Source organism: Ipomoea nil, unplaced genomic scaffold, assembly GCF_001879475.1.
Source record: "Ipomoea nil cultivar Tokyo-kokei standard unplaced genomic scaffold, Asagao_1.1 scaffold2928, whole genome shotgun sequence".
NCBI classification, from domain to species: Eukaryota; Viridiplantae; Streptophyta; class Magnoliopsida; order Solanales; family Convolvulaceae; genus Ipomoea; species Ipomoea nil.
The window spans coordinates 356,639-381,927 of NW_017619356.1; the positions used below are offsets into that span (position 1 = coordinate 356,639).

General features: G+C 36.1%; 1 protein-coding gene across 2 annotated transcripts; it reads right to left on the minus strand.

Moving 5' to 3' along the window:
* Positions 1-478: 478 nt before the first annotated feature.
* LOC109162307 (pentatricopeptide repeat-containing protein At1g69290) lies at positions 479-4,995 on the minus strand. 2 transcript variants are annotated; one of them, XM_019311033.1, is made up of 6 exons: positions 2,648-4,995; positions 2,384-2,509; positions 2,001-2,171; positions 1,692-1,903; positions 1,215-1,345; positions 479-754 (listed from the first exon to the last, which is right to left on the minus strand). In XM_019311033.1, the coding sequence occupies exon 1, from the start codon at positions 4,878-4,880 to the stop codon at positions 2,901-2,903; it is 1,980 nt and encodes a 659-aa protein (XP_019166578.1). In that variant the 5' UTR covers positions 4,881-4,995; the 3' UTR covers positions 479-754; positions 1,215-1,345; positions 1,692-1,903; positions 2,001-2,171; positions 2,384-2,509; positions 2,648-2,900. The 2 variants fall into 2 exon arrangements, with proteins under 2 accessions (XP_019166578.1, XP_019166579.1); XM_019311034.1 differs by lacking the exon at positions 1,692-1,903.
* Positions 4,996-25,289: the final 20,294 nt, after the last annotated feature.

Below are 25,289 nucleotides of genomic sequence, written 5' to 3' on the forward strand. Positions count from 1 at the left end.
CTCCCAGTATTGAATAATATAGAAAGAGGCAGTAGCAGTGGTTAAGAACACAGTTCACTGTGTTCATCTGAAAAAGTTTTCAGGCCCCAAAGAAGGTGGCTCTGATACCATGTTAAAACAGTAGAGGGAAAAGGAAGAAAGGATACTTTATTTTATTGTCTGTCTATCAAGTTCTCCAAATTAAAACCATATATATAGGCATAGAGAAAGGCATATGAAAGGGCATGATAAATGCTGAAAAACTACTACTCTTTTCAAAGCTACAACTTCCTAGAGTAGAGTAAATATGACTGCCTATTTCCAACATATTCATTCGCTGAACCGGGTCAACAGCAAATCGGACCACATTTTCTAGGAAATTTTCGTGAGGAAATTCAAAGAATATTTTCAATAGACTGTTTTCCTCCTCCCTCTCCCTTTGCGACTGCAATTCTCAATTCCAGACCTTCATCAACATTCTACAACATAAGCTTCATAGTTAAACCCTAATATCCCAAACCGTCAAAGCTCCGATTTTTTATTTTTATTTTTAAAATTTTGAACAGAAATGCTTGCTCTAGTACTAAAATGATAAGGAGAAAAGGGCATTCAATCATCTTTGAGTTAACCCCTTCTTCCTATACATTGATGCGTACTCATTTTCTCTCCCGCCTCCGATGCTTTTCTCATCGTTCCGCTGCCCATTCTTCTATCCCCAAAAATGTGGACTTCCTTGCCCCATTTCACTCTTCCCGACCCGAATGTGAAAACGGACCTAAACCTCGCTCCGATGGTCTGAGCAGACTTCAAAATCGGACTTGAACCGATTCAGCGAATGTGGTCCGATTTGCTGTTGACCCGATTCAGCGAATGAGTACAATGAATTAGGAGAAAGGATCAAAAGACAGTTTTGCCCCTCATATTATAGACTAAATGCAGGATTAAGTTTTTCCGACGGTAATTTGGCCAGAGTGACCAAAATTGACAAAAATTGCATAGTTAAGGTACTAAATTGACACTTTTGAAAGTCAGGGACTGAAATTAACAAGACACCTATAGTCTTAGGACCAAAACTGAAATTTCCTCTTCTGGAGGATAAGAAAAAGAGCAATTAAATCTACACATCCTAAAGACTAACCAACCGGATGTTAGATTTTGATGCTTTAGATAGATCAAGCCTGGTTCAATCAAGAGCTATGGAGTGTGATAGTATGAAAAACATCGTTAGATGTCACCATAGTGCGCTCCTCTTCCATGTGTTGGAAGTTTCTTCTTATGCTTTCTAGGATGCTTGGTTTTGTAACACGTATGCTGATAATTAACGTGTTCAGTCGGCCTGAAGAGCATCTTTCATTTTCTCGTCAATCTGGAAATTGTAAAAGGAACCCCATTAAAGTTGTTTTCAGGAGTAACATTTGACAATACAATAGAAATCCTTTTCTTTAGCATATCATCCTAGAGAGAGGGTGTGCATCATTTTCCATTTCCTGGTTCGTTGCTTCTTTGTAGCTCATAAGCTCAATATAAATTATCTCAACATAAGCATAAGGTTATGCATAAGTAATTTTATTAAAAAATTAAGAAATATTTAAACTTCCTCTAACAGAGTAAACACAGGAATCACAAGCCTTAGCATGAGAACACTGAATTTATTTCCAATCACAATTATAGGCATCAACTTGTTGAAGGCTTTATTTCATATATATTATTACCTGATCAAACATATGAATATAAACTTGTTGAAGGCTGTGGGTGCTGCAGAACTGATTAATTTCATGATCCATTTTGTCATATATCCATGTGTTGTCATAATTTACTCCAATTTGGATGTGATCAACAAGACCTTGGAGTTATACTTCAATTTTCTCAAATTTAATCATTACACATTTACACCTCCTTTTGTTCCACATGGAATATCCCTCACCTACAGTTTAGCAGGCATTTAACAACATTCTTAATTATATTTAGAAACAACAATCTAGGAACAAAAGAATAAAGATCTAGAGACAAAATCAGTCAACCTGGGGGGTGTGGTTGAGTGGAAAGGGACTCATCCATCCTTAACCAAAGGTCAAGGGTTTGATCTTTGGCTTTGGGTATGGAGCAGCTTTAAATCTCCATGCCAGGTGTCCCACCCAATAGAGGTGCCTATAATTCAGTGAGGGGATTAGTCGTGTCCGACGGTGGAAACTCTGCGCAACACCCAAAAAAGAGACAAAACCAGTCTGAAGAGTCACTTGAATGGGTTCAAATTGAGTAATAAGAGGCAGTTTCAAATGGAAACCTAAAAAGTAACATATGAATCTTTAATAATCTCAAAATTCAAAATCCGAAGAATGCATTATTATATATAGTGAAAGCAGCAGTTAAATTTAAATGAAAGGGTAAAGGAAGAATCATTAACCTGGATTTGTTATTGTGCTTAAAAGGGCACCTCCTCTCCAGTAGACCCCAACATGACCTTCAGGTACTTGATGTAGGGTAGAAAAACTGCTAGTTGAGAGACAGCGAAGGAGTCACCAGTCACCACCTGTAAATAAATGGTTAGCTTTTGAGAAAATTTCCTGTCAATAATACATTTGACAATCACGACAAAATCACATTTTGCGTTGGTGGTTGGAAAGAAAATTTTCATGAAACATTATGTTATTACAAATATGATCTCAACCTTAAATGATTAACAGAACAGGCACAAGGTCATATGCATCATATCCAAAGCCAAGTCAACAGAGCTGCTGCAAGTAAATGTTTCCATATCATTGGCATACGAAAGTAAATTGTAAGTTCTCTGATCATTTAATAGCAAGTGCCTTCATTGAATGTGAGCAATAAGCCCCAGAGTTCTGCTGGAATATTTCTTTGTTTGGTGCTTTTTACGACAAAAAAATAATGAAAGCGAGTGAGCAGGAAAATAAGGCTTCTCAAGCATTAAGGCCCGCCCAATTCTTAAAAGCAATCAGCGATTCCATTTTCCTAAAGTTCCGTCTTCTCAACTTTGACACTCGGAGTTTCTTATGTTTCTCCATGAAAGCTTGTTTGTACCTCCATTTATCCACAAATATCTTCGCCTCTTGAGATTTTTCCACTACTTGCATCACCGCATCAAAGAAACCCCCTTTCACCAAAGCGTATAGGAAAGCGTCCACCAAGCTATTGTCTAACTTGAATCTTCTTTCCCCATTGGCAGAAATCTTTCTTTTGACCTCAGTCCATAGCATCAGAACGTTGAAGTACTTCTCCACCGCCACGTACCCATTGATTAAAGAGAGATATGTTTGCTCGTTTGGCTCAAACCGGAGGAAGGTCATCCTCCTGAAGGTTCTTCTCGCGTCTTCCATTCGCCCAGCCTTGCAGAAGGCATGAATGATGGAATTCCAGTCGTGAGTACCTATTACAATTCGAGGGTCTTCAACAACCTCGTCCAAGAAAGATACCATGAGTTCAGGCCGATGACTCTCAGTTAAACCAGTCATTATGGTTAAATAACTTCCTTTGAGGTCAGATATTCTCGCTTCCCTCATATCCCTGAACAGCGAGAAAGCTGATTGAAAATCTTGGCAAGACATAGAAGCTTCTATTAGAGCATCGTACATACCAGCATCCAGCCGGAACCCTGAACTACTAATTTCCATAACCAATTGGGTAGCTTCAACCGTTCTGCGCTCTTTGCAGTATGCGTTCAGTATCGGGATATATACACCAAGACTAAAGCAAGTGCCCTGAATATTCATTTCTTCAAGAACACTGTGTGCCTTATCCAACAACCCAAGATTAACACAAGCACTGATTACACCGTATCCAACTGATTTCTCAACCACAATCGAAGAAGACTCCAGCTTTTGAGTTTCAACTATTAAACTAGCTAAGTTCTTCATTCCCCCATTATCAAGAAATCCTCTCACGATTTCAGTATAAGTTCCCTCACCAAGACCTATACCTTCTCCGCTAACCCCTTCCCTTAAATTATGCATAATAGTAGCAGAAACAGATTCCAAACTACCAGACTTCATATATCCACTAATCAAACTACTAAGAACAACCTTGCTATCGGGGAAGCCAAACCTAGTCACGAGATCTTCTAACTCGAGAATTTCATCTTTCATCCCTTTTCTCGCATACAAATAGGCCAATAGTCCAAAACTGAATTCATCAGGCCTAACACCCAAAATCGACATGGTATCCACCACCTTATTGGCATCACTAACTGATTCGAGCTCGCGGCAACAACACTCCAAAGCAGCATTACATGCAGCCAAATCAGGCTTCAAGAACACCAACTTCTCATCCATGGCAATCCTACAACTCTCATTAAATATGTGGAAATAAGCAACTAAGCTACCAGTTTTTCTACTGATATCAACAAGGGCATTCCCCCACAGACTAAACGGCACGAAAAATCGATTCTTGAACATACACTTGACCAATGCAAAAGCAGGGGCAGCAGTGTTGGCATTCCTCATTGAATCCAACAAAATTTCGACAGTTTCATGGCGGAGCAATTCTGGGTTCTTCTCAATCAAGAACACCACAGACGCAAATGCCCTCTTGAGGTTTAGGGTGTCAGAGAGGGAAGAGAGGTGGGCGATGAGAGAGTTGGTGAGGGACTTACTTGGGAAAGCAGTGCGGCTGGAGAGAGCCTTGAATGACTTCCAGGCCTCATCTGTGTTGTGGGCAGTGAGGGAGGCTTGAAGGGCGGACTCAAGATGGGATTTTTGGTCCTGGGTTAGGGATTTTTGGGTGGCGTCGTTGGGTTTTGGTGCGGCGGAGTAGGGTGGGTTGGCGGTTCTAAGAGAGAAGATCGACGGCCGTAGAAAAGAGTAGAGGCTTGGGATTTCTGGCTCTGGCTCTGGCTCTGTAGAATAACGCCGCCGTGAGACGACGCCTAAAACTCTTCTCCACATTCTTCCCTACTTCGCCCAGCGCTTCTCTCTCTCTCTCTCTCAGAATGGCATCTCAATTCTTCAAAGCAGAGATGCGATAAACACAGGCAAATTATCCAGCACATTTAAAATAAAATTACATTATTTGTATATTAAATGTATGAAAGAAATACACTTTTGGTCTTATGGACTATGCGTTTGGTTAATTTCAGTACTCAATTTTAAAAATTAACAATTTAGTTTTGTAACTATGCAATTTTTAAAACATTTGGTTCACCCGGTCAAATGTCGCCGAAAAAACGTAAACCTTTTTAAATTATTTATTGGTGCTCCGGCCAGTTCCTCCCCGACGGCTCCCTCATCCAAACCGGCGGCTCCTTACATTTTCCTTTTCTCGGTGAAGTCGAAGACAAGCAATTGGACAATAGGGTCGTTATGTACTATTATAAGGTGAATTCAGTAGTGAAATAGTTTTCGGAGCTCAACGGCGGCCCTCGAAACTACTCGTCGGCTGGATTGTCGGTGATGCTGGCCCTAACAGGGGACTATTACTCTACCACTGTAGTCGTATGTGGCGGGGCGCAATTCGGAGCTTATTTACATAGGCGGAGGTGGGCTTGGCTTCCTGACGGTTTCACTGCTTCCCCTCCCCCTTCAGGCAGCACTACTGCCTTGGTGTCGTCTCTCTCTCTTCCTCCTTCTACGGTGCTAGATTCAGTTTCTGAGTTCGACTAACCTTGCTTCCACTGGTTCACGAGCGACGCCGGAGTGAGCTACCTGCTAGGTTCTCGGTGAGTTCGATTTTTCCCCTTTTTACATTGACCGTTTTGCCCCTATGAATAAATTATATAAAAAGATTTACGTTTTTTCGGCGACATTTGGCCGGGTGGACTAAATGTGTTAAAAATTGCATAGTTATGAGACTAAATTGTCAGTTTTTAAAGTTGAGTACTGAAATTAACAAGACCACAATAGTCATAGGACCAAAAATGTAATTTCTCTTAAATGTACATTATATAAAATAACTAGCGGGCCACGCGTGATGCACGTTATGCAATGACCAACAGAGATCGAAGCAGACAAGTTCTATGAGTAAATACTACGAGACGTCCTCGGACTTTCGTGGCATTTGCACTTTTAGTCCTCAACTATTAAACCAACCACTCCCAATCGTCTTACTTTTTTTTTTCTAGGCATCTATGGTCCTTACGTTACAATTGGCCATCTAATGTTGTTTTATCAAGGGCAATTCTGTATTTTCTTAAGTAATGTCTTAAATATAATGTTTCTTCAGCAAAATCATTGACAAACCCTATTCTCCAGTCTCCACTTTCTTGTTGACTGCCATTATTGTTCTTCAGTGGCGAATGGAGAAGATAATACATCAACCGTCATCTCATTCTAGTAATACAAGGACATCTCATTTTAGAGATTGTATAGAGATTAGAGAGTGTCAACACTGCGGGAATGAGATGTACATTAGGACCTCTTAGATATATCAAAATCCGGGAAGGAGGTTTTGACAATGTTTGGATTTATCGGTGAGTACAAAGTTGTAGTTGAGTTAATGTGGTTTTAATTTTTTGTTAATTCTTTTTTTTTTCTTGTTGGGTTTTTATTGTTTTAGGGTATGAATGATTATGGATATTTTGAGTGGGCAGATCCTCCCATGTGTGCAAGGGCAAAGATTATAATCTCAGGACTCAAGAGGATAAATGGAGACCAAGAAGAAATTCAAAGGCTAAATTTGATGCTACGGAGAACGCCAGTTTACTACTTCAAGTTTTGCAAATGCACACTTTTTTTTTAAACTTTGGCAATTGTATTTGTAGTTAACATTTTCTAGACCCTTCGATTTCTGTTTGCGTCTACTGTTCTTCGGTATGGTGATTGTCTGAAATACGTAGGCGGCGGTACAGTTATATATATAGACTTCATTATAGTTAACGTGTGCCTTTCAACTTCTTCTATGTTTTAAACATTTGAAGGTAAAACAGTTCACATATCATCGTATACATCTCATATTGATTGTAGTACGTATGGCTTCAATCAAGATTCTTGGACTTGATATTTTGCCGAGGAACATAACAAATGCGATAGACCTCAGATTTGTACGGACGTATGGCCTTCCAGATATAAGAGTTGTTAAAGCAGTCGATTCTTTGGAGTGCATCTTACATGATGAGGAGGTGTTTTACTTGTACAGTTGTCTTTTATTATAGAATTTGTTATTGCATAGTGGTTGTGTTAAGACATGTTTTTTTGCATTCGAAAACCATGGCACTTTTCTTCATGTACATATTCCGAACGAGTATGTTAAACCTAGGTGCCAGCTAGGTTGGGTATCCACTATAGAACTTTTTAGTCCAAGGGCTTTAGGCCCATTCCTCATGCCAGCTTCTCGACAACTTCTTTTTCTAACCCTTTGGTTAGCGGATCCGCTATATTGTCTTTTGACTTCACGTAGTCAATCGAGACAACACCAGTTGTGAGAAGTTGTCTAATGGTATTGTGTCTACGATGCATGTGTCTAGACTTACCATTATACATATGTCTAATGGTACATAGACTTACCAAGTTACCATTAAAGAGCACGTGGTAGATTTTACCCAAATACAAGCTAGATCTCTTCAATAGCAAGGGGGAAATGAAGATCCAAGCCACAATTGCTCCAAATCTCCAAATGTTCTTGCAAATCCAAAGATTTTTTGCTAAAATCCTAGAGAGAGAAAAACTAAGCTAATCTAGATCTAAAACTTCTTTCTAAAAACTCTGAAAAATCTCTCTAAAATTGTGTAACTCCTCCTCCAAGAAATCTGAAATAAGCCTTAAATATCCCCCTTTTCAATCAGCCCCCCATTTACGCACGGCGTCACGCTGTGACGCCGGCGTAAATAGGGAATAATTCTCCTCCGCGTTCAGCTTCGTCCGACTTCTTTAATGCGGATTTACTCAGGCCCTCACGCCGTGAAGCTTCTGTAAATGGGGAATAATCCACGCTTTTTGCCTTGTCTCTCTTACGCTGCTCTCACGCCGTGAAGATGGTTGTAAATGGGAAATAGTTCTTCATTTCTCTTCCTCACGTGCGTGGTTTGTGACGTGTTTGGGTCCTCGTGTGTGCTCTTTTCTTGGCCTTGATTTTTTTTAGCCTCTTTTGCCACTTTCTTTGCCGAAAAACACCTATAATCATGCAAAATAAAATTGGGAAGGTATCTTTGCGCTAAGCCGTGTTTTTAGGATAAATTACCCTTAAGAGTAAGACTTTCGTGTTAAAAACATGCTAAAACACCTATAAAAGGTTCCTCAAAACTAGCATATTTTAACACTTATCAACATACAAATTAGTGTTTTAGAATAAAATTAGTTATAATTTTGGGTCATGGGCTTAAAATTTTGGGCTTGAGCTAAATAAAAATAATTGGGCTAAATAATTTGTGTTCAAGAAAAATCATTTGGGCTTAGGACATTTGATACAGGCTTATCTCATATAGACTTTGGATAGGAAAGTTACGAGCTATAAAATAATTAATTTGAATTTCGGAACAAAATCATTTGTTTTGAAAGTATTCGAGCTAAAATATTTAGGATTATAAAAACAGTTTTCATTTTCAAAAAAAAAATATTAAAATAAGGTGGTTTGAAATATCGGGGTGTCATAGATGCAGCTATGCTGGAAGTTGCAGTTGCAAGAGCGATCCATCCCCTAGAACACACAGCCGCCAGCAAGCAACGGTATAAAAAAATTTCCTCATGGCACCTGGGCCATCAACAACAAAAAAAAAAAAAACATGCGCCCTTGTTCCCTAATACATTGTCCACAATAGTCTGAAAAGCCGCATGTTGGCACACATTGAGTTTCTGGATAACTACGAGATCTGCCTCAGGAACGGGCAAGTTTTGTTCATGCCCAATCTCATTCGTAATTACTCTTGGGAAATCATGGGGCTTGAACATATCAAACAAGTTGTAGTCTTGCAGTTTCTTGCCCATCTGGTGCAATGTATTTGCAAACTGCAATCATCTTAAGGACTAATGATTCAGCCTCATCGTTCGTGTGCAAACCAGTCTTTAATAAGTCTTCACACATGTATGTCTTGTATTTGATCCATAATGCAAGAGGATTTGAAAGGCCGCAAAAGATGAGATGCATTGCAAATAACTTTCTCAAACTTGAAGGCATTTGGATCAATACTACTTCATTCAACGATTCTTCTACAAGAAAATCCCCCTGCGAGCAGTCAAAGTTTCTCAGCGACTTCACGGAAAGATGAAGCTAGGCAACCATTCACAATTTTTAAGCAATCAAACGATGTCGGTGCTCTAACATTCATCAATAACAGCCCAAATAATATTGTTCCCCTTCAGTCGGATTAGCATTCACAAGTCTACCAATAACCTTAAGTTGTTTCCGTGGTTTCCAACACTTAGTTGACTTACACCAAATGAAATGGCAAGGGAATTCTACATAAAGCAAGTTCAACATTTTTGCAGCATCACTTGTTAGGTTCATCGAGAAGAATTCAGTTAACATGGTACGGGACCACTCTTCCCTGCTAACATATTGGTTATCCTTTCATGGCCATAAAAATTGATATATTGTGAATTTTCTAAATGCACCTACAGTTGTATAACCGCGTGTTTCATCTCTGCGATTGCAAATCCAAATATGCGACATGCAGCTTTAATGGGCATATTTTACACTCATATTTTAGTTACATCTTTATAATATTTTTATATTAATTATTTAATATTATCTAATAATTAGTTCTTTTTATATACATAGTATAATATATTCTTATACTATATATAATATATATAATATATAATTTATAAGAGTACATACTACGTACTTAATACTATATATATATAATATATAATACAATATATATAATATAGAATGCATTATAGTATACATATAATGCGTACTACATTATAATTACTTTTATATATATATATATATATATATATATATATATATATATATATTATAAATCTAAACTTTGCAATTGATTTTTTCTTTTTGTACAGGCATGCATCATAATAACATGGCTGGAATTGTGGAAGACTCAGGCATAAGGCAAAATAATAGGAAAAATGAGTGGTAGAAAATGATTGGGAAAATATATAAATAGTTAAGGTTTTCTATTGTAAAATGTTCATTCTCCCCTCCTCTATAGTATTCGTTGAAGTTGTTATCAATGTCCATTTGTGGCTAATTTCTAGTTGGTTTAGTAAATTGAAGCCCCGGAGTTCATAACGCTGTAAGGTTATTTATTTAACTTTATTATATATATGTTTTTATGCATTTTGAGTATTAAATATTCTTCTAAGTTATTTGAATAGTTGTATCATTTAATTGCTAGGGAGGCCTACTAGTTATTTATTTGATATAATTATTTGCTATATTAGATAATGTTGTGCTACAAATTATTCTAATATTCAGTAGCAACTGAGGTTAATTATTGACGGCTTAGTGATAATTGGTCTCGGGCAGAATATTTTCCTAAATTAAATGCAACCGCTTGTGCTTGTGTTATTTAGTTTGTCGGTTTTCCTAGTTCCTATTGCTGCTATTAAATTAAATCTATAGCGCTTGTCTTAGATTATTTAGTAGTTAGGGGTAATTAAACCGCTTGTGCTTTATTTACCTACAACTAAGGGAAAACAGAAATGAAATAATTTCACGACAAATATTCAATTGCATATTAATTACTTTATTAATCAATGATCAGTGTTGAATTACGGTGGTGGATCTTTACTAACCAAGGTCTCCTATTATAAGTGTTTTCGATATATTATTTTCATTGCTTTATTCGTTCAATTAAATTTCTTGTTTATTTAAATTCTCTTTTATTTTATCTTTACTCTCGATATATTCCAAACCCCCCTACCTTTAATTTGAGCACAAAAGTTATACTAGTTACTCCTCGTGGGATCGATCCTTACTCCCGCTACTACGTTTGTAAGGTTTTAATTTGGAAGCCTACGACAGCTCACCAAATTTTGGCGCCGTTGCCAGGGAGATTTTCTAGCTTGTTTTGTGTTTGTTTATTTATTTAATTATTTATTTTGTTATTTGTTTATTTGTTTTTCATTTGTCCCAAAAAAAAAATTAAAAAAAAAATCTTTTCGTTCGTTACTTTTACATAATTGCTGCAATATATTTCCTTTTTGTTTATGCCTATAACTCGATCTGCTAATCAAAAAATCTTGCCGTACGATCCAGAAATTGAAAGAACTGTACGCAGGTGGAAGAAACAAGCTTTGCGGAAATTGGAGTTTAGTGATCTGGCTACCGACCCTCAACCTTCCAACAATTCTGATTCCGAAGAGGAACCCATGGCTCAAAATCGGACTTTAAAAGAGCTTGGAGCTCCAAATTTGGATCAGCAACCTTTGTGCATTACTTTTCCCGCTCTAGATGCTAATATACAATTTGAGCTAAAATCTGGATTAATTCATCTTTTGCCATCTTTTCATGGACTTGCAGGTGAAGATCCGCACAAACACTTAAAGGAATTCCATGTGGTGTGTTCGAGTATGAAACCCACAGGGGTTACTGAAGAACAAATTAAGTTGAGAGCCTTTCCCTTTTCGTTGAAAGATTCAGCGAAGGATTGGCTATACTATCTACCTTCTGGGAGCATCACTACATGGAATAACTTGAAGATAATGTTCCTTGAAAAGTATTTCCCAGCTTCAAGGGCTGCCAACATTAGGAAGGAAATATGTGGTATAAGGCAAAACAATGGAGAATCATTGTATGAATATTGGGAGCGTTTCAAGAAGTTATGTGCAAGCTGCCCACACCATCAAATCAGTGATCAATTACTCATTCAATACTTTTATGAAGGACTTTTTCCGACTGATAGGAGCACGATTGATGCCGCGAGCGGTGGTGCTTTAGTTGACAAGACACCAGACGCTGCAAGAACTCTAATTGCAAACATGGCTGCAAATTCTCAACAGTTTGGCAATAGAATTGTCCAACCGTCTAAGCAAGTGAATGAGGTAAATATTTCTGCTCTTGAACAACAAATTACTGGTTTAACTACTCTTGTTCGTCAATTAGCAGTAGGCAATATGCAAACTGTAAAAGCATGTGGAATTTGCTCGGTAGTTGGGCACCAAACTGATGCCTGCCCAACTCTTCAAGAAGAACCTACTGAACAAGTTAACATGGCAGGAGGTTTTCCTAGACAACCTCAAGGTAAGTATGATCCGTTTTCTAATAAATATAATCCTGGATGGAGGGATCACCCGAACCTTAGCTATGGGAACTCACAAGGAAACCAGTTTGTTCAGAATCGTCCCAATTTTCAGCAGTATAGACAACCATTTCCTTCCAAACAACAACCAGTCCAAAGCTCTAGCTCAGGTATGAATTTAGAAGAAATTGTTAAATCCCTTGCTACTAACACTTTACAGTTTCAGCAGGAAACACAACAATTTCAACAAGAAACAAGAGCTGGTATTCAAGAAACGAAGGCTAGTATTCAGAACTTGGAAAGACAGATAGGTCAACTAGCGACTACGGTAAGTCGATTGGAATCACAGAGTTCTGGCAAACTACCCTCGCAAACGGTGGTTAATCCAAGAGAAAATGCAAGTGCAATTGTGTTGAGAAGTGGTAAGGAAATTGAAGGGCCTGCGGTTGCTTCCCCATCAGTGAACCAAGAAAAAGAGGGGACTAACAACAATGACAAATCTCAAGGTAAGTCTCCCAATCTTTCTGATTATGAACCAGTTCCCCCGTTCCCTCAAGCTTTGTCAGAACCTATAAAAGGAACGAAAGATGAAGAGTTGTATGAAACTTTCAAAAATTGTGAAGTGAATATCCCGTTACTTGATGCAATAAAACAAGTTCCTAGATATGCTAAGTTCTTAAAGGAGTTGTGTACAACAAAAAGGAAACAAAGGCCAAAGAAGGGTGATAAAGTGCTAATGGGTAAGAATGTTTCTGCTGTAATTCAAAGCAAGCTTCCTGAAAAATGCAAGGATCCAGGTATGTTTACTATTCCTTGTATGATAGGCGATACTAAACTTGAGAAAGCCATGTTAGACTTAGGAGCATCTATTAATGTTATACCATATTCTGTGTATGCGTCTTTAAAACTTGGACCTTTGAATAAAACTAGTGTAGTTATCCAATTGGCCGATAGGTCTAATGCATATCCTAGGGGTGTAATTGAAGATGTATTGTTGCAAGTTAATAATTTAATCTTCCCTACTGATTTCTATGTGCTAGATATGGAAAATAATGATTATTCTGCGCCTATTCTGTTAGGAAGACCATTTTTAAAAACTGCAAAAACAAAAATTGATATTCATAGTGGCACACTTACTATGGAATTTGATGGTAATGTTGTTACGTTCAATATTTATAATGCTATGAAATACCCTGGAGGTGATTGTGTTGCTTGTTCTGTTGATATTATTGATTCGTTGGTTGAAGAAGTTTTTGAATTTAATGGTGAAGATAAATTGGAAGTTGTTATTTGTGAACACCTTGAAAATGATGAATTTGCTATGAGTGACAATTTACGAGAAGTTATTGCATCATTGAATCATTGTCCTAAATTGCGCCAACAAAGTAATGTTTCTTATATGGCTTTACCTGCTTCTAGTGAAAAATTGTTACCATCTGTTGTGCAAGCACCGATCCCCGCATTGAAACCCCTTCCTGAACACCTTAAATATGCTTTCTTAGGAGAAAATAAAACATTGCCAGTCATAATTTCAACTAAACTGTCTGCAATAGAAGAGGAAAAACTTGTCCAAGTGCTAAAAGAACACAAAACTGCCATTGGGTGGACAATTGCAGACATCAAAGGGGTAAGTCCATCCACTTGCATGCACCGAATCCTTCTAGATGAAGGAGCAGAACCATCTCGTCAACCACAAAGAAGGCTAAACCCGCCCATGATGGAAGTAGTCAAGGAAGAGGTCATCAAACTCCTTGGAGCTGGGATAATCTATCCAATTTCAGACAGCAAGTGGGTTAGCCCAACTCAAGTGGTTCCTAAGAAAACAGGGATTACGGTTGTCAAAAACCAAAATGATGAACTGGTCCCCACTCGTATTCAAAATGGGTGGCGAGTTTGTATAGATTATAGGAAGTTGAATGCTGTTACAAGAAAAGATCACTTCCCCTTACCGTTTATTGACCAAATGTTAGAAAGGTTAGCTGGTCGCTCTTATTTTTGTTTTCTTGATGGTTATTCAGGTTATTTCCATATTGCAATTGCTCCGGAAGACCAGGAAAAAACGACTTTTACATGTCCCTTCGGCACTTTTGCATATCGACGCATGCCGTTTGGCCTCTGTAATGCCCCGGGTACCTTTCAAAGGTGTATGGTTAGTATATTTTCTGATTATGTAGGGCATATGATTGAAGTTTTCATGGATGATTTTACAGTTTATGGTGACTCTTTTAATACCTGCTTACATAACCTTTCACTTATTTTGAAAAGATGTGTAGAGAGTAATCTTGTGTTAAATTCTGAAAAATGTCATTTTATGGTTGAACAAGGTAATGTCTTAGGGCATGTTATTTCGTCTAGTGGGATTGAGGTTGATAAAGCCAAGGTTGATATTATAGAATCTCTGCCGTATCCCACTAATGTGCGGGAAGTCCGCTCTTTTCTTGGACATGCAGGTTTTTATCGAAGGTTTATCAAAGACTTCTCGAAAATAGCCTTACCTTTGAGCAAATTGTTGCAGAAAGAGACATCCTTTGAGTTTGACAAAGAGTGTAAAGGAGCATGTGACGAATTGAAAGAGTTGTTGACATCTGCGCCGATCATTCAGCCACCTAACTGGGACTACCCATTTGAGATTATGTGTGATGCAAGTGATCACGCAGTTGGGGCTGTGTTGGGCCAAAAGATCGGGAAATCTTCCCACGTTATTTATTATGCTTCTAGGACTTTAAATGATGCTCAGAAAAACTATTCTACTACAGAAAAAGAACTTTTAGCCATTGTTTTTGCTTTAGAAAAATTTAGGTCTTATTTGCTAGGCACAAAAGTTATAGTTTATTCTGACCATGCAGCTCTTCGCTACTTGATGCAAAAGAAGGAAGCCAAACCACGATTAATAAGATGGATACTCCTCTTAAGTGAGTTTGATGTGGAGATCAAAGATAAGAAGGGGTCAGAAAATCTTGTGGCCGATCATTTGAGTCGGTTGGTACACATTGAACCTGAACCTCCACTGCGAGAAACATTCCCTGATGAGCACCTATTGGCTGCAACTGTGGTTTTACCTTGGTATGCTAACATAGTCAACTTTTTGGTTGCTAACAAGTTTCCTTTTGATTCCTCTAAGGCACAAAAAGATAAAATCAGGAGTAATGCCAAGTACTATGTATGGGATGAACCGTACCTCTGGAAACATTGTGCTGACCAAGTGGTAAGGCGGTGTGTACCTGATGATGAAATTGCTTCAATCCTTGCCTTTTGTCATTCTTATGCTTGTGGAGGCCACTTTGGTGCTAAGAGAACAGCAAGGAAGGTATTGGAGTTTGGATTTTATTGGCCAACTTTGTTTAAAGATTCATACTCATTTTGCAAGTGTTGTGATGCTTGCCAAAAGTCAGGTAATTTATCCCGGAGAAATGAAATGCCACAAACTCCGGTCCTATTTTGTGAGGTCTTTGATGTTTGGGGCATTGATTTTATGGGCCCATTTCCTATATCTTTTGGTTTTGTTTATATTTTACTTGCTGTTGATTATGTTTCAAAGTGGGTGGAAGCTAAAGCCACCAGGACTGATGATTCTAAAGTTGTTGCAGATTTTATCAAATCTAACATCTTTTCCAGGTTTGGCATTCCAAGGGCTATAATAAGTGATCAGGGTACTCACTTTTGTAATCGCACCATCGAAGCTTTGCTTAAAAAGTATCATGTCACCCATAAGGTGTCAACTGCCTACCACCCGCAGACTAACGGGCAAGCAGAGGTATCCAACCGAGAAGTAAAGTCAATCCTTGAGAAAACAGTCAACCCAAACAGGAAGGATTGGAGTGTGCGATTAGATGATGCATTATGGGCGTACAGAACCGCATACAAAACACCTATTGGTATGTCCCCTTATCGCATTGTGTTTGGGAAAGCTTGTCACCTCCCCGTCGAGTTGGAACACAAAGCTTATTGGGCTGTCAAGAGCTTTAATATGAACATTGATGAAAGTGGCCTACACCGGAAGTTGCAACTTTCTGAGTTGGAGGAGATTCGCGATGAGGCCTACGAGAATTCAAGAATCTATAAAGAAAAGACAAAAGCATTTCATGACAAGATGCTTTTGAGAAAGGAATTTTCAATTGGACAAAAAGTCCTACTCTTCCAGTCACGTCTTCGGCTATTCCCAGGTAAGTTACGTTCTCGATGGGTTGGTCCATTTATTATCACTAATATTTTTCCTCATGGTGCGATAGAGATTCAAAGTTTACAGACTTCTAAGATATTCAAGGTGAATGGTCATCGACTTAAACCCTACCATGAAGGGGCTCAAGTTGATTATATTGCCGATATACTTCTTGAAGATCCTAGCTACTTTGAATAATATGCACAACTAGAAGGGGAGTTTGCTCTATTCTCTTTTTCTTCATCGTTATTTTTTTCATTTAATAATCCTTTTTTTGCATGTTTTTATTCAACATTGGGGACAATGTTGGTAATAAGTGTGGGGGGGGGGGGGAGGAGATTTAGTTTTAGTTTTATTATTTCTTTGCTTAATTTAGTTTTATTGTTTGTTTGATTAATTTAGTTTTATTGTTTGTTTGCTTATGTCAAAAAAAAAAATTTATTATTTATTTTCTTATTTCATAATTTTCAAAAAATATTTTACTATTATTTTATGCAAAATAAGTATTATTTTGAAAAATAATATTTTTTTCCTTGTTGGAATTCATGACATGATTGAATAAATAGTTTGCCAAGTTGTGATTAGTTTGTTAACATCTCTTGTTTGATATGTAGTGGCTATATTAAGTAAGCAATAAACCTGTGAGTATTTTGAGCCATTGACCGACACTTCGGTCTTATTTTCTTTCTATTGTGCACTTTCTTCCATAATTTTGTTTCTCTAGAACTTGCCTTGATTCTCTTTTAAAGCTAATTAGACCATGCATGATTCAAGTGTGATTAAGGCCATTATTTGATTTTGAGCCTCACTAGCCAAATAACCGGTTTGTCCTATGATTTATCATTCCATTGTTAACCACTTTGAGCTTTATGACCATTCTTTTCTTTATTTTGAACCACATTACAAGCCTTTTATATCTAAAAATAAAGCCTTCACCCAGCTGAATAACTAGTTGAGCAAATTTTGGATTATTCTTGTAATCTACGTGAGTTTGTGAAGAATAAGTGTGGACGAGACCATTTGTTTTGAGAGTGAGGCGGGTTGTATCTTCATTGCCAATTTGTCGTTAGTCACCTAAGAGAAAATGAAGGCAGTTCATCATTTAAAAAAAAAAAGAATGGAAAATTGAAAAAAATGAAATGGAAAAATGGAGAATATACGTTTGAAAAAGAAAAATATTGCTGAAAATTTATGAGAAAATGAAAAAGAATCAGCAATTGATTTTGAGTTGAAGTTACTTCTAAATAAATGAAGTAAGGGGAAATTCTGGTAATACTGAGGAAGCATTCTGTACCTCAATGGGATGTGTTTTTTTGATTGGAAATTGAGGGTGTTGGATTACTTGTATTTATTTGTTCCTCTAGTTTGAAGCTTTTGTTTAAGCTAATTTCCTAAAAATTCCCTACCTTAACCCTAGCCCCATTACAACCTGTGAAAAGTCCTTATGATTTGTGTCATGCATGACTCTTGTACTGGTAATTGAGAAGATATGCAAGCCTATGGTAGATCAATTTTATAGGAATGAACTTGAGTGAAATTTATACCCATCAAACACTTGAGTGATGAGTGATATTCTTGTGAGGGCTTACTTATTTAGTTTTCTCCATTTTCAAACAGGGTGCTAACTTATTAATTGCAGGGTGCTTCAGATTGTTGTTCATGATATCTTATGAGTTTTGGGAATTTCATTTCTATTTACTTCGCAAATAATATTTTTACTTGGGGACAAGCAAACGTTTTAGTGTGGGGGAATTTGATGGGCATATTTTACACTCATATTTTAGTTACATCTTTATAATATTTTTATATTAATTATTTAATATTATCTAATAATTAGTTCTTTTTATATACATAGTATAATCTATTCTTATACTATATATAATATATATAATATATAATATAATATATATAATATAGAATGCATTATAGTATACATATAATGCGTACTACATTATAATTACTTTTATATATATATATATATATATATATATATATATATATATATATATATTATAAATCTAAACTTTGCAATTGATTTTTTCTTTTTGTACAGGCATGCATCATAATAACATGGCTGGAATTGTGGAAGACTCAGGCATAAGGCAAAATAATAGGAAAAATGAGTGGTAGAAAATGATTGGGAAAATATATAAATAGTTAAGGTTTTCTATTGTAAAATGTTCATTCTCCCCTCCTCTATAGTATTCGTTGAAGTTGTTATCAATGTCCATTTGTGGCTAATTTCTAGTTGGTTTAGTAAATTGAAGCCCCGGAGTTCATAACGCTGTAAGGTTATTTATTTAACTTTATTATATATATGTTTTTATGCATTTTGAGTATTAAATATTCTTCTAAGTTATTTGAATAGTTGTATCATTTAATTGCTAGGGAGGCCTACTAGTTATTTATTTGATATAATTATTTGCTATATTAGATAATGTTGTGCTACAAATTATTCTAATATTCAGTAGCAACTGAGGTTAATTATTGACGGCTTAGTGATAATTGGTCTCGGGCAGAATATTTTCCTAAATTAAATGCAACCGCTTGTGCTTGTGTTATTTAGTTTGTCGGTTTTCCTAGTTCCTATTGCTGCTATTAAATTAAATCTATAGCGCTTGTCTTAGATTATTTAGTAGTTAGGGGTAATTAAACCGTTTGTGCTTTATTTACCTACAACTAAGGGAAAACAGAAATGAAATAATTTCACGACAAATATTCAATTGCATATTAATTACTTTATTAATCAATGATCAGTGTTGAATTACGGTGGTGGATCTTTACTAACCAAGGTCTCCTATTATAAGTGTTTTCGATATATTATTTTCATTGCTTTATTCGTTCAATTAAATTTCTTGTTTATTTAAATTCTCTTTTATTTTATCTTTACTCTCGATATATTCCAAACCCCCCTACCTTTAATTTGAGCACAAAAGTTATACTAGTTACTCCTCGTGGGATCGATCCTTACTCCTGCTACTACGTTTGTAAGGTTTTAATTTGGAAGCCTACGACAGCTCACCAAGCTTCAGGGGGCGAGATCCATATTGCATTTTGGTATTCTTTAATCTCATCAAAAACATGATCATCCGTGTTATCAGCCAAAGCCATGCTCACTCTATCATGGCCTTTATAAATATATTTGTAAATATACTTTATAGACTTAATACTAGCACACACCTCAACATTTATGTGGCAATCAAACTTAAGCAATAACTGAGGAAGGCACTATCCATCTATTATCAAGTTTTCACCCTTTAATCTGAACAAAAAATGGTGTATTACGTCTCTTATAAATAGGATATGAGTCGTCATCAAATTGAGTGTCGTGGCTAAATGACCGAGGGTATTCACTTTTGCAAGAAGTTGAAGATTGGTATTTATTTTGGATCATGCAAGGACAATTTGGATTGAGAGAACCACAAGGACTATGAACCATATGTTTTTTAACAAGTTCATAAAATGTGGGTTGAAGCTGTTTATCTAGGATTTCTGTTGAAACAAAATTGTAAACAAAAGAAGGAGACGTAGCTAACATTATATTTTTTTAAAGAATAATAAGAAAATGAGAATGTGGCAAGCCTTTTTTTTTTTTTTTTAACTCAATGACATAAGTGTATGCAAAAATATCACCAAAAACTATTTCTTGCAATATCATTCTTCAGTTCTTGCAATTTAGCATGAAACACCCTCGCAAGCAAGTCAGGCATGTTTAGTGCCTCATCATTGTAATGCAAAAGGCCTTTAATTTTTGGCCAATTAGAATTACATGTCACGATTAAGAACAGATCAAGTTTTCCAAAGTTTTGGACAAGAGACAGTGCATCCATATATCGGCCACGCATGTCTTTAGGATCTCCAATACACGAGGATGGTAGGATAACTCTGCGGCCAACATCATTACCAAAGACATCACCAGGTCCAACACTATCAACGAGGCCCTGAAAATTTTCAGACCTACAGAGTAGTTGTTTTTTCCTGAAATAATCTAGCCTCTATGTTTCAACTTTCAACCTTAATATAGATGTCAACAATAAATTGCTAAAACAACCTTCCAATATGTAATAACATAGATGTATCACCTACCCAGACCTGGAATTCGTACGCATAATATTCCCTGCAAGATATCGAACACCATTTTCGCCCCTCTCGAAAGACCGCCTCCTCTGCTCGAATTAGATCATCGCCACTCGATCGATCATTAGCGTTGATTGACAACGAATTCACATGACCAACAAGCTACAAATTACCTAGTCGCAAAACTCTTGAATACCCTAATGCCATCTAACATCACCAAACGGGAACAACAAAGGGTATTGCAATGGATCATAATAGTCATAATAGTATTGAATATTCTGTGACCGACCACAATCTGCATATACCCTAATGTTCCTATTATCTCCAACTCCGTTAGAGTATTCAATCCAAACAGCATCAACTTGAGAAGCAGTTGGGGAGTTATAAATCCTTTGATCCAATGAAGGGGAAGATCGAGTTCAATGAGATACTAAACTCATCAAAGTGAACAAAATTATCCCTAAGACTTCTAAAGAAATTTGCGTATGGATTGCAAGACATTACTTGAACCAAAGCTTTGACAATATTCTCCTCCAATCAAGCAACTGATTCAACTCTATTTTTTATTTCATGATCAGTGTCATAAAAATACAGTTGTAGATTGCGTGGCGGACAACCATCAGGAAATAGATCATTGATAAAATGATACATTTGCCCTTGAACTTTAAAAGTATATATGTTCTTATTACGCTTACAAAGATCTTTGTCATACTGATGAATACCAAGAGAAGTAAAAGCAAATGTGTTGTTGTAAGTCCTAACACATGTACGGAAATTCTTTGAGTCATTATCAATTCCAGAGTACAGTTGCTTCAATAGCGAAGGCATTTCATTTGATACCAGTATAACATCGCCCTTGCAACAACAAAATGTAGGCGGCTCGTAATGTGCAGTTATGGTTGCTGCTATTTCTCAAGTGTTTCCAACATCACGTCATCGTCTTTGCATATGGCATATCGGTGAGAATTTGAAGAAGCATATCAAGACGTTAAGAAATAATAAGGATTTCTTGGATATGTTTAACTGTGTGTTGAAATACACAAAGACTGAAGCTGAGTTTGAATTTTATTGGACAAGATATGTCCACTGTTTTTTATTATATTCTATTCATTCATTATATGGATATATAGTATATGAATTGTGGATATATAGTATTAGTTTTCTGAACATGTAGTAGAGCATGGTTTATTGGAGCTTACTACTGGTCTCTGAATTATATGCATTCAGTTTATGGATGTATAGTATAGCAATTATGAATGTATAGCATTAGAGTTTTGAACATGTGTTAGAGATGTGGTGATCTTGTTTTTTTTTTTTTTTTCCTTTCATAAACATTAGTAATTGTGTCTTATCATTTTCAGGATGGTGACTGACTATAAGTGTCATAAGAATACTTGGCTAGAAAAGCTTTATGACTGTAGGGAGAAGTGGTGTCCAACATTTAACAAGGATTATTTTTCAGGGGGGATTTTATCATCGCAAAGGAGTGAAACTACAAATCATTTAATTTCTAGAAGGCTATCTAAGACTGCCGGTCTTTGTGATTTATATTCATCGTTTGTTAGCGTAATTTCTAAATAGAGAAGTAAAGAAAATGGTGAAGATTTTCGTTGTGCTCAAGGAGTACCCGCTATGATGATGGATCATGTGAAACTTCTTTCACATGCTAGAGATGAATATACTATTGAGATATATTTTTTGTTTGAGGAACAATTTACGAAAGGCAGATCTTGTCATCAAGAAATGGTGTTGAATGATGGTTGTCAGCACAAGTATCGCGTGTGGCGGCCAAATATAGACATTATAAGGCATGAAGTTAGTTTTAAGCTAGCCAACTTGGACATTTCTTGCAGTTTCAAGTTGATTTCTGAGTTGGGAATTATGTGCTGACATTGTCTACGTATTCTTCATGTACATTGTGTTTCTAGTATCCTTGATAAATATATCCTGAAAAAGGTGGACTAAAAAGGTTGCTGATGGTAGGAATGTGAATATTGCTCCAATGTTTTATAACGTTGGTGTTCCTCATTCAATTTGGGTTGTTGAGATTAGTAGGAAATTTCAAAGATTGATTGTTTCTAGTCAAGATAACAGCGTAGCTAGACAGTTGTGTGATGAAGCGGTTGAGGATGCAAAGAAAAAGGTTGAAGCTGAGATTGGGTATGTGCATATTGAAGAGTGTGATGTTTCATCATCAAGTGGTGTCGTACAAAATCCTTCAAGCCGGAGATCGAAAGGTGAGCGTAATGTAAGGAGAAGTAGTGTTATTGAAAAGAAGTACACTCTTGCAAGGGGGAGGAGGAGTGATGCAAATAAAGTTGCTTCTAGTACGAAGGGTGTTGTTCAATCGTTGGTTTTGGAAAGTATATCCAAGATTGCTAAGGATGGGTACCTTGTACATCCAAGTTCTGGGAGTTCAGAGTTTTGTCAGTTTTGTAAGGATTTAGATGATAATGTAGTTGTAGATTGAGAGTGAGTTAATACAAGTTGTTAGCTTTTTTGCGATATCAATTCACAAGTTTTGCACTGTATAATATTAGTACTTTGTGCTAGCAGGTTTAAAAATATGTGTTGACGAATTAATAGGAGGATATGTTCATAATTCTATACCAAATATCTTCATAATTGTATGGGTATATATTCATAATTTTCAAAATCCATATTATAGACGTATGTTCATAATTTTGTAACCATATATTCATAATCTTAAAGCTATATATCCATAATCTTAGAACTATACATTCACAAATAGTTGAACTTTATATTTACAGTTACGTAACAAATGTTCATAATTTTATAACTACATATCCACAATTTTAAAGCTATATATTCATAATCCTAGAACTATACATTCATAATTATCGACCTATATGTTCATATTTCTCGCTCTATGCACTTCTAATTACCTATTCATAGTTACATAACTGTATGTTCATAACTTTATAACTTCAAATTCATATTATTAAAGTTATATGTTCATAATTCTGCATCTCTATATTACCAATTGTTGCACTTTATGGTTACAATAACATGTCCATAATAATAAAACTACATGTTCATAAATATAGAAATTCATAGATCACAATTGCAAAAATTGATAATTACTTTTAGATTTCTGCATATATAGTTTCACATTCACAAAAATCGAGGCGATCATGTTAAGAAAGTTGTTACAAATCAATGATCTTGTACATTCATATCTTCTTGTTTTCAACCTTGGCAGATTTTATAACCTAGCCTCTGACTTTGTTCATTCTCCACGTGATGGTATTAGCAGCATACTTTGCTCTCAACTCATATATGAAGTCAGCCTATAAATTAAGAACATTAAATAATTAGTTTACTACAATTTTATTACTTTTTTTTAATGTATTTTGAATGTAATTTATTTCTTTTACTCTTACATTTACGCGCATATTTCTCTTGAATCCAGACTTCCAGTTTTTTAGAGTTCCCTTGTAGGTCTCAAGATGTCTCATTACGTATATGCCACGGTCGTGACATTCTAGCATTTTTCCAGTTCAGTGCAAGGAACTCTACTGACATGTTGTCCAATTTCCAATACAAGGGGGATAGTTCTGCTGCCAGGTACGCTTTGAATGCATCAATCTGGTAAAAAATTAGCTCAGTGTTCATAATGTTTTAAAGTCAAAATATAGGTAACGATAAGAAGTTCAAGTTTTTTTTTTTTTTTAAAGTTACTAATAAGTGTGGATAGTCTCATATTTTTCAAGCTTCGAAACACCAAATGATAATTCTTTGTTGTCTATGACTTGGACTTTGGATTCCTTGGCATTAATGCACACAACAAAGTAGCAGCAGTAGCAGGTGCAAGTTGTGGCAGTGAGGTGGTAGCAGCAGTACTAGGCTTCTCAATTCTAGGGACAACTTTTCCCTTTCCAACCCCCTCCCCCCCCCCCCAGTTTTTCTTTCAGCAGTGACCCTCTTTCTTACAAGCTTGCTTGTCCAAACAAGGATGCTAGGGTATGTCCTGTTAACCTCCATTCCTCTGAACTCCACTCTATCAAAGTAGAACAACTACAAATTCCATAAGATTATGTTAAAGATTAAGAGTTAGTCCTCAAAAATGTTATATTCATAACTTAATAACTATATATTCATAATTTCAAAATAATATATTCATAATTACATAACCATATATTCATAATTTCACAACAGTAGATTCAGAGATTAATAATTTCATATCCATGTATTCATAATTTCATAACTATACATCCATAACTACATTACTATATATCTAGAATTCTTAAAGTGCTTGTTCACAGAGTACTACATTCATATTTGAACAATTACACATCTATAATTGCAAATCTGTATATTCACAAATTCAAAACAATATATTCAGATTTTAATAACTTGAGTATATTCCAAATTTCATTCATATATATCCATAACTTCACAACTATACATTCATAACTACATAACTCCATATTCAGAATTATTAAAGTGTTTGTTCACAGAGTACTATATATCCATAATTACATAACTACACATCAATAATTTCAAAACTATATATTCACAAATTCAAAACTCTATGTTCAGATCTTAATAAATTGAGTATATTCCAAATTTCATGCATATATATCAATAACTTCATTACTATACATTCATAACTACATAAAATTCATTCAATTAGATTAAAGATACTGTATTTATAATAAGAACTTACTAGTATCAATTGGACCCGAAAAGTATCTTGTAGTGTCTTGTTTGTATGTCTCAATTGAATCAACTAGAGATCTGTATGTGTAGCGACACCAATTGTAGTCCTTAATCACCTCAACATCAATCAATGACTTCAAGATTCGGTAGTTGGAGTTCCTAGTTGTGTTTCCTCGAAGCATGCAGGAAACTGTGAAGACCATAAAATCCCTCTTGAACTCATCACCATGGTCAGCTCTGGTCACAATCATGTCTGGCATGTGGGTTGTGATTGGTGATCCCGGATGTTCCATCGCTGCCTCC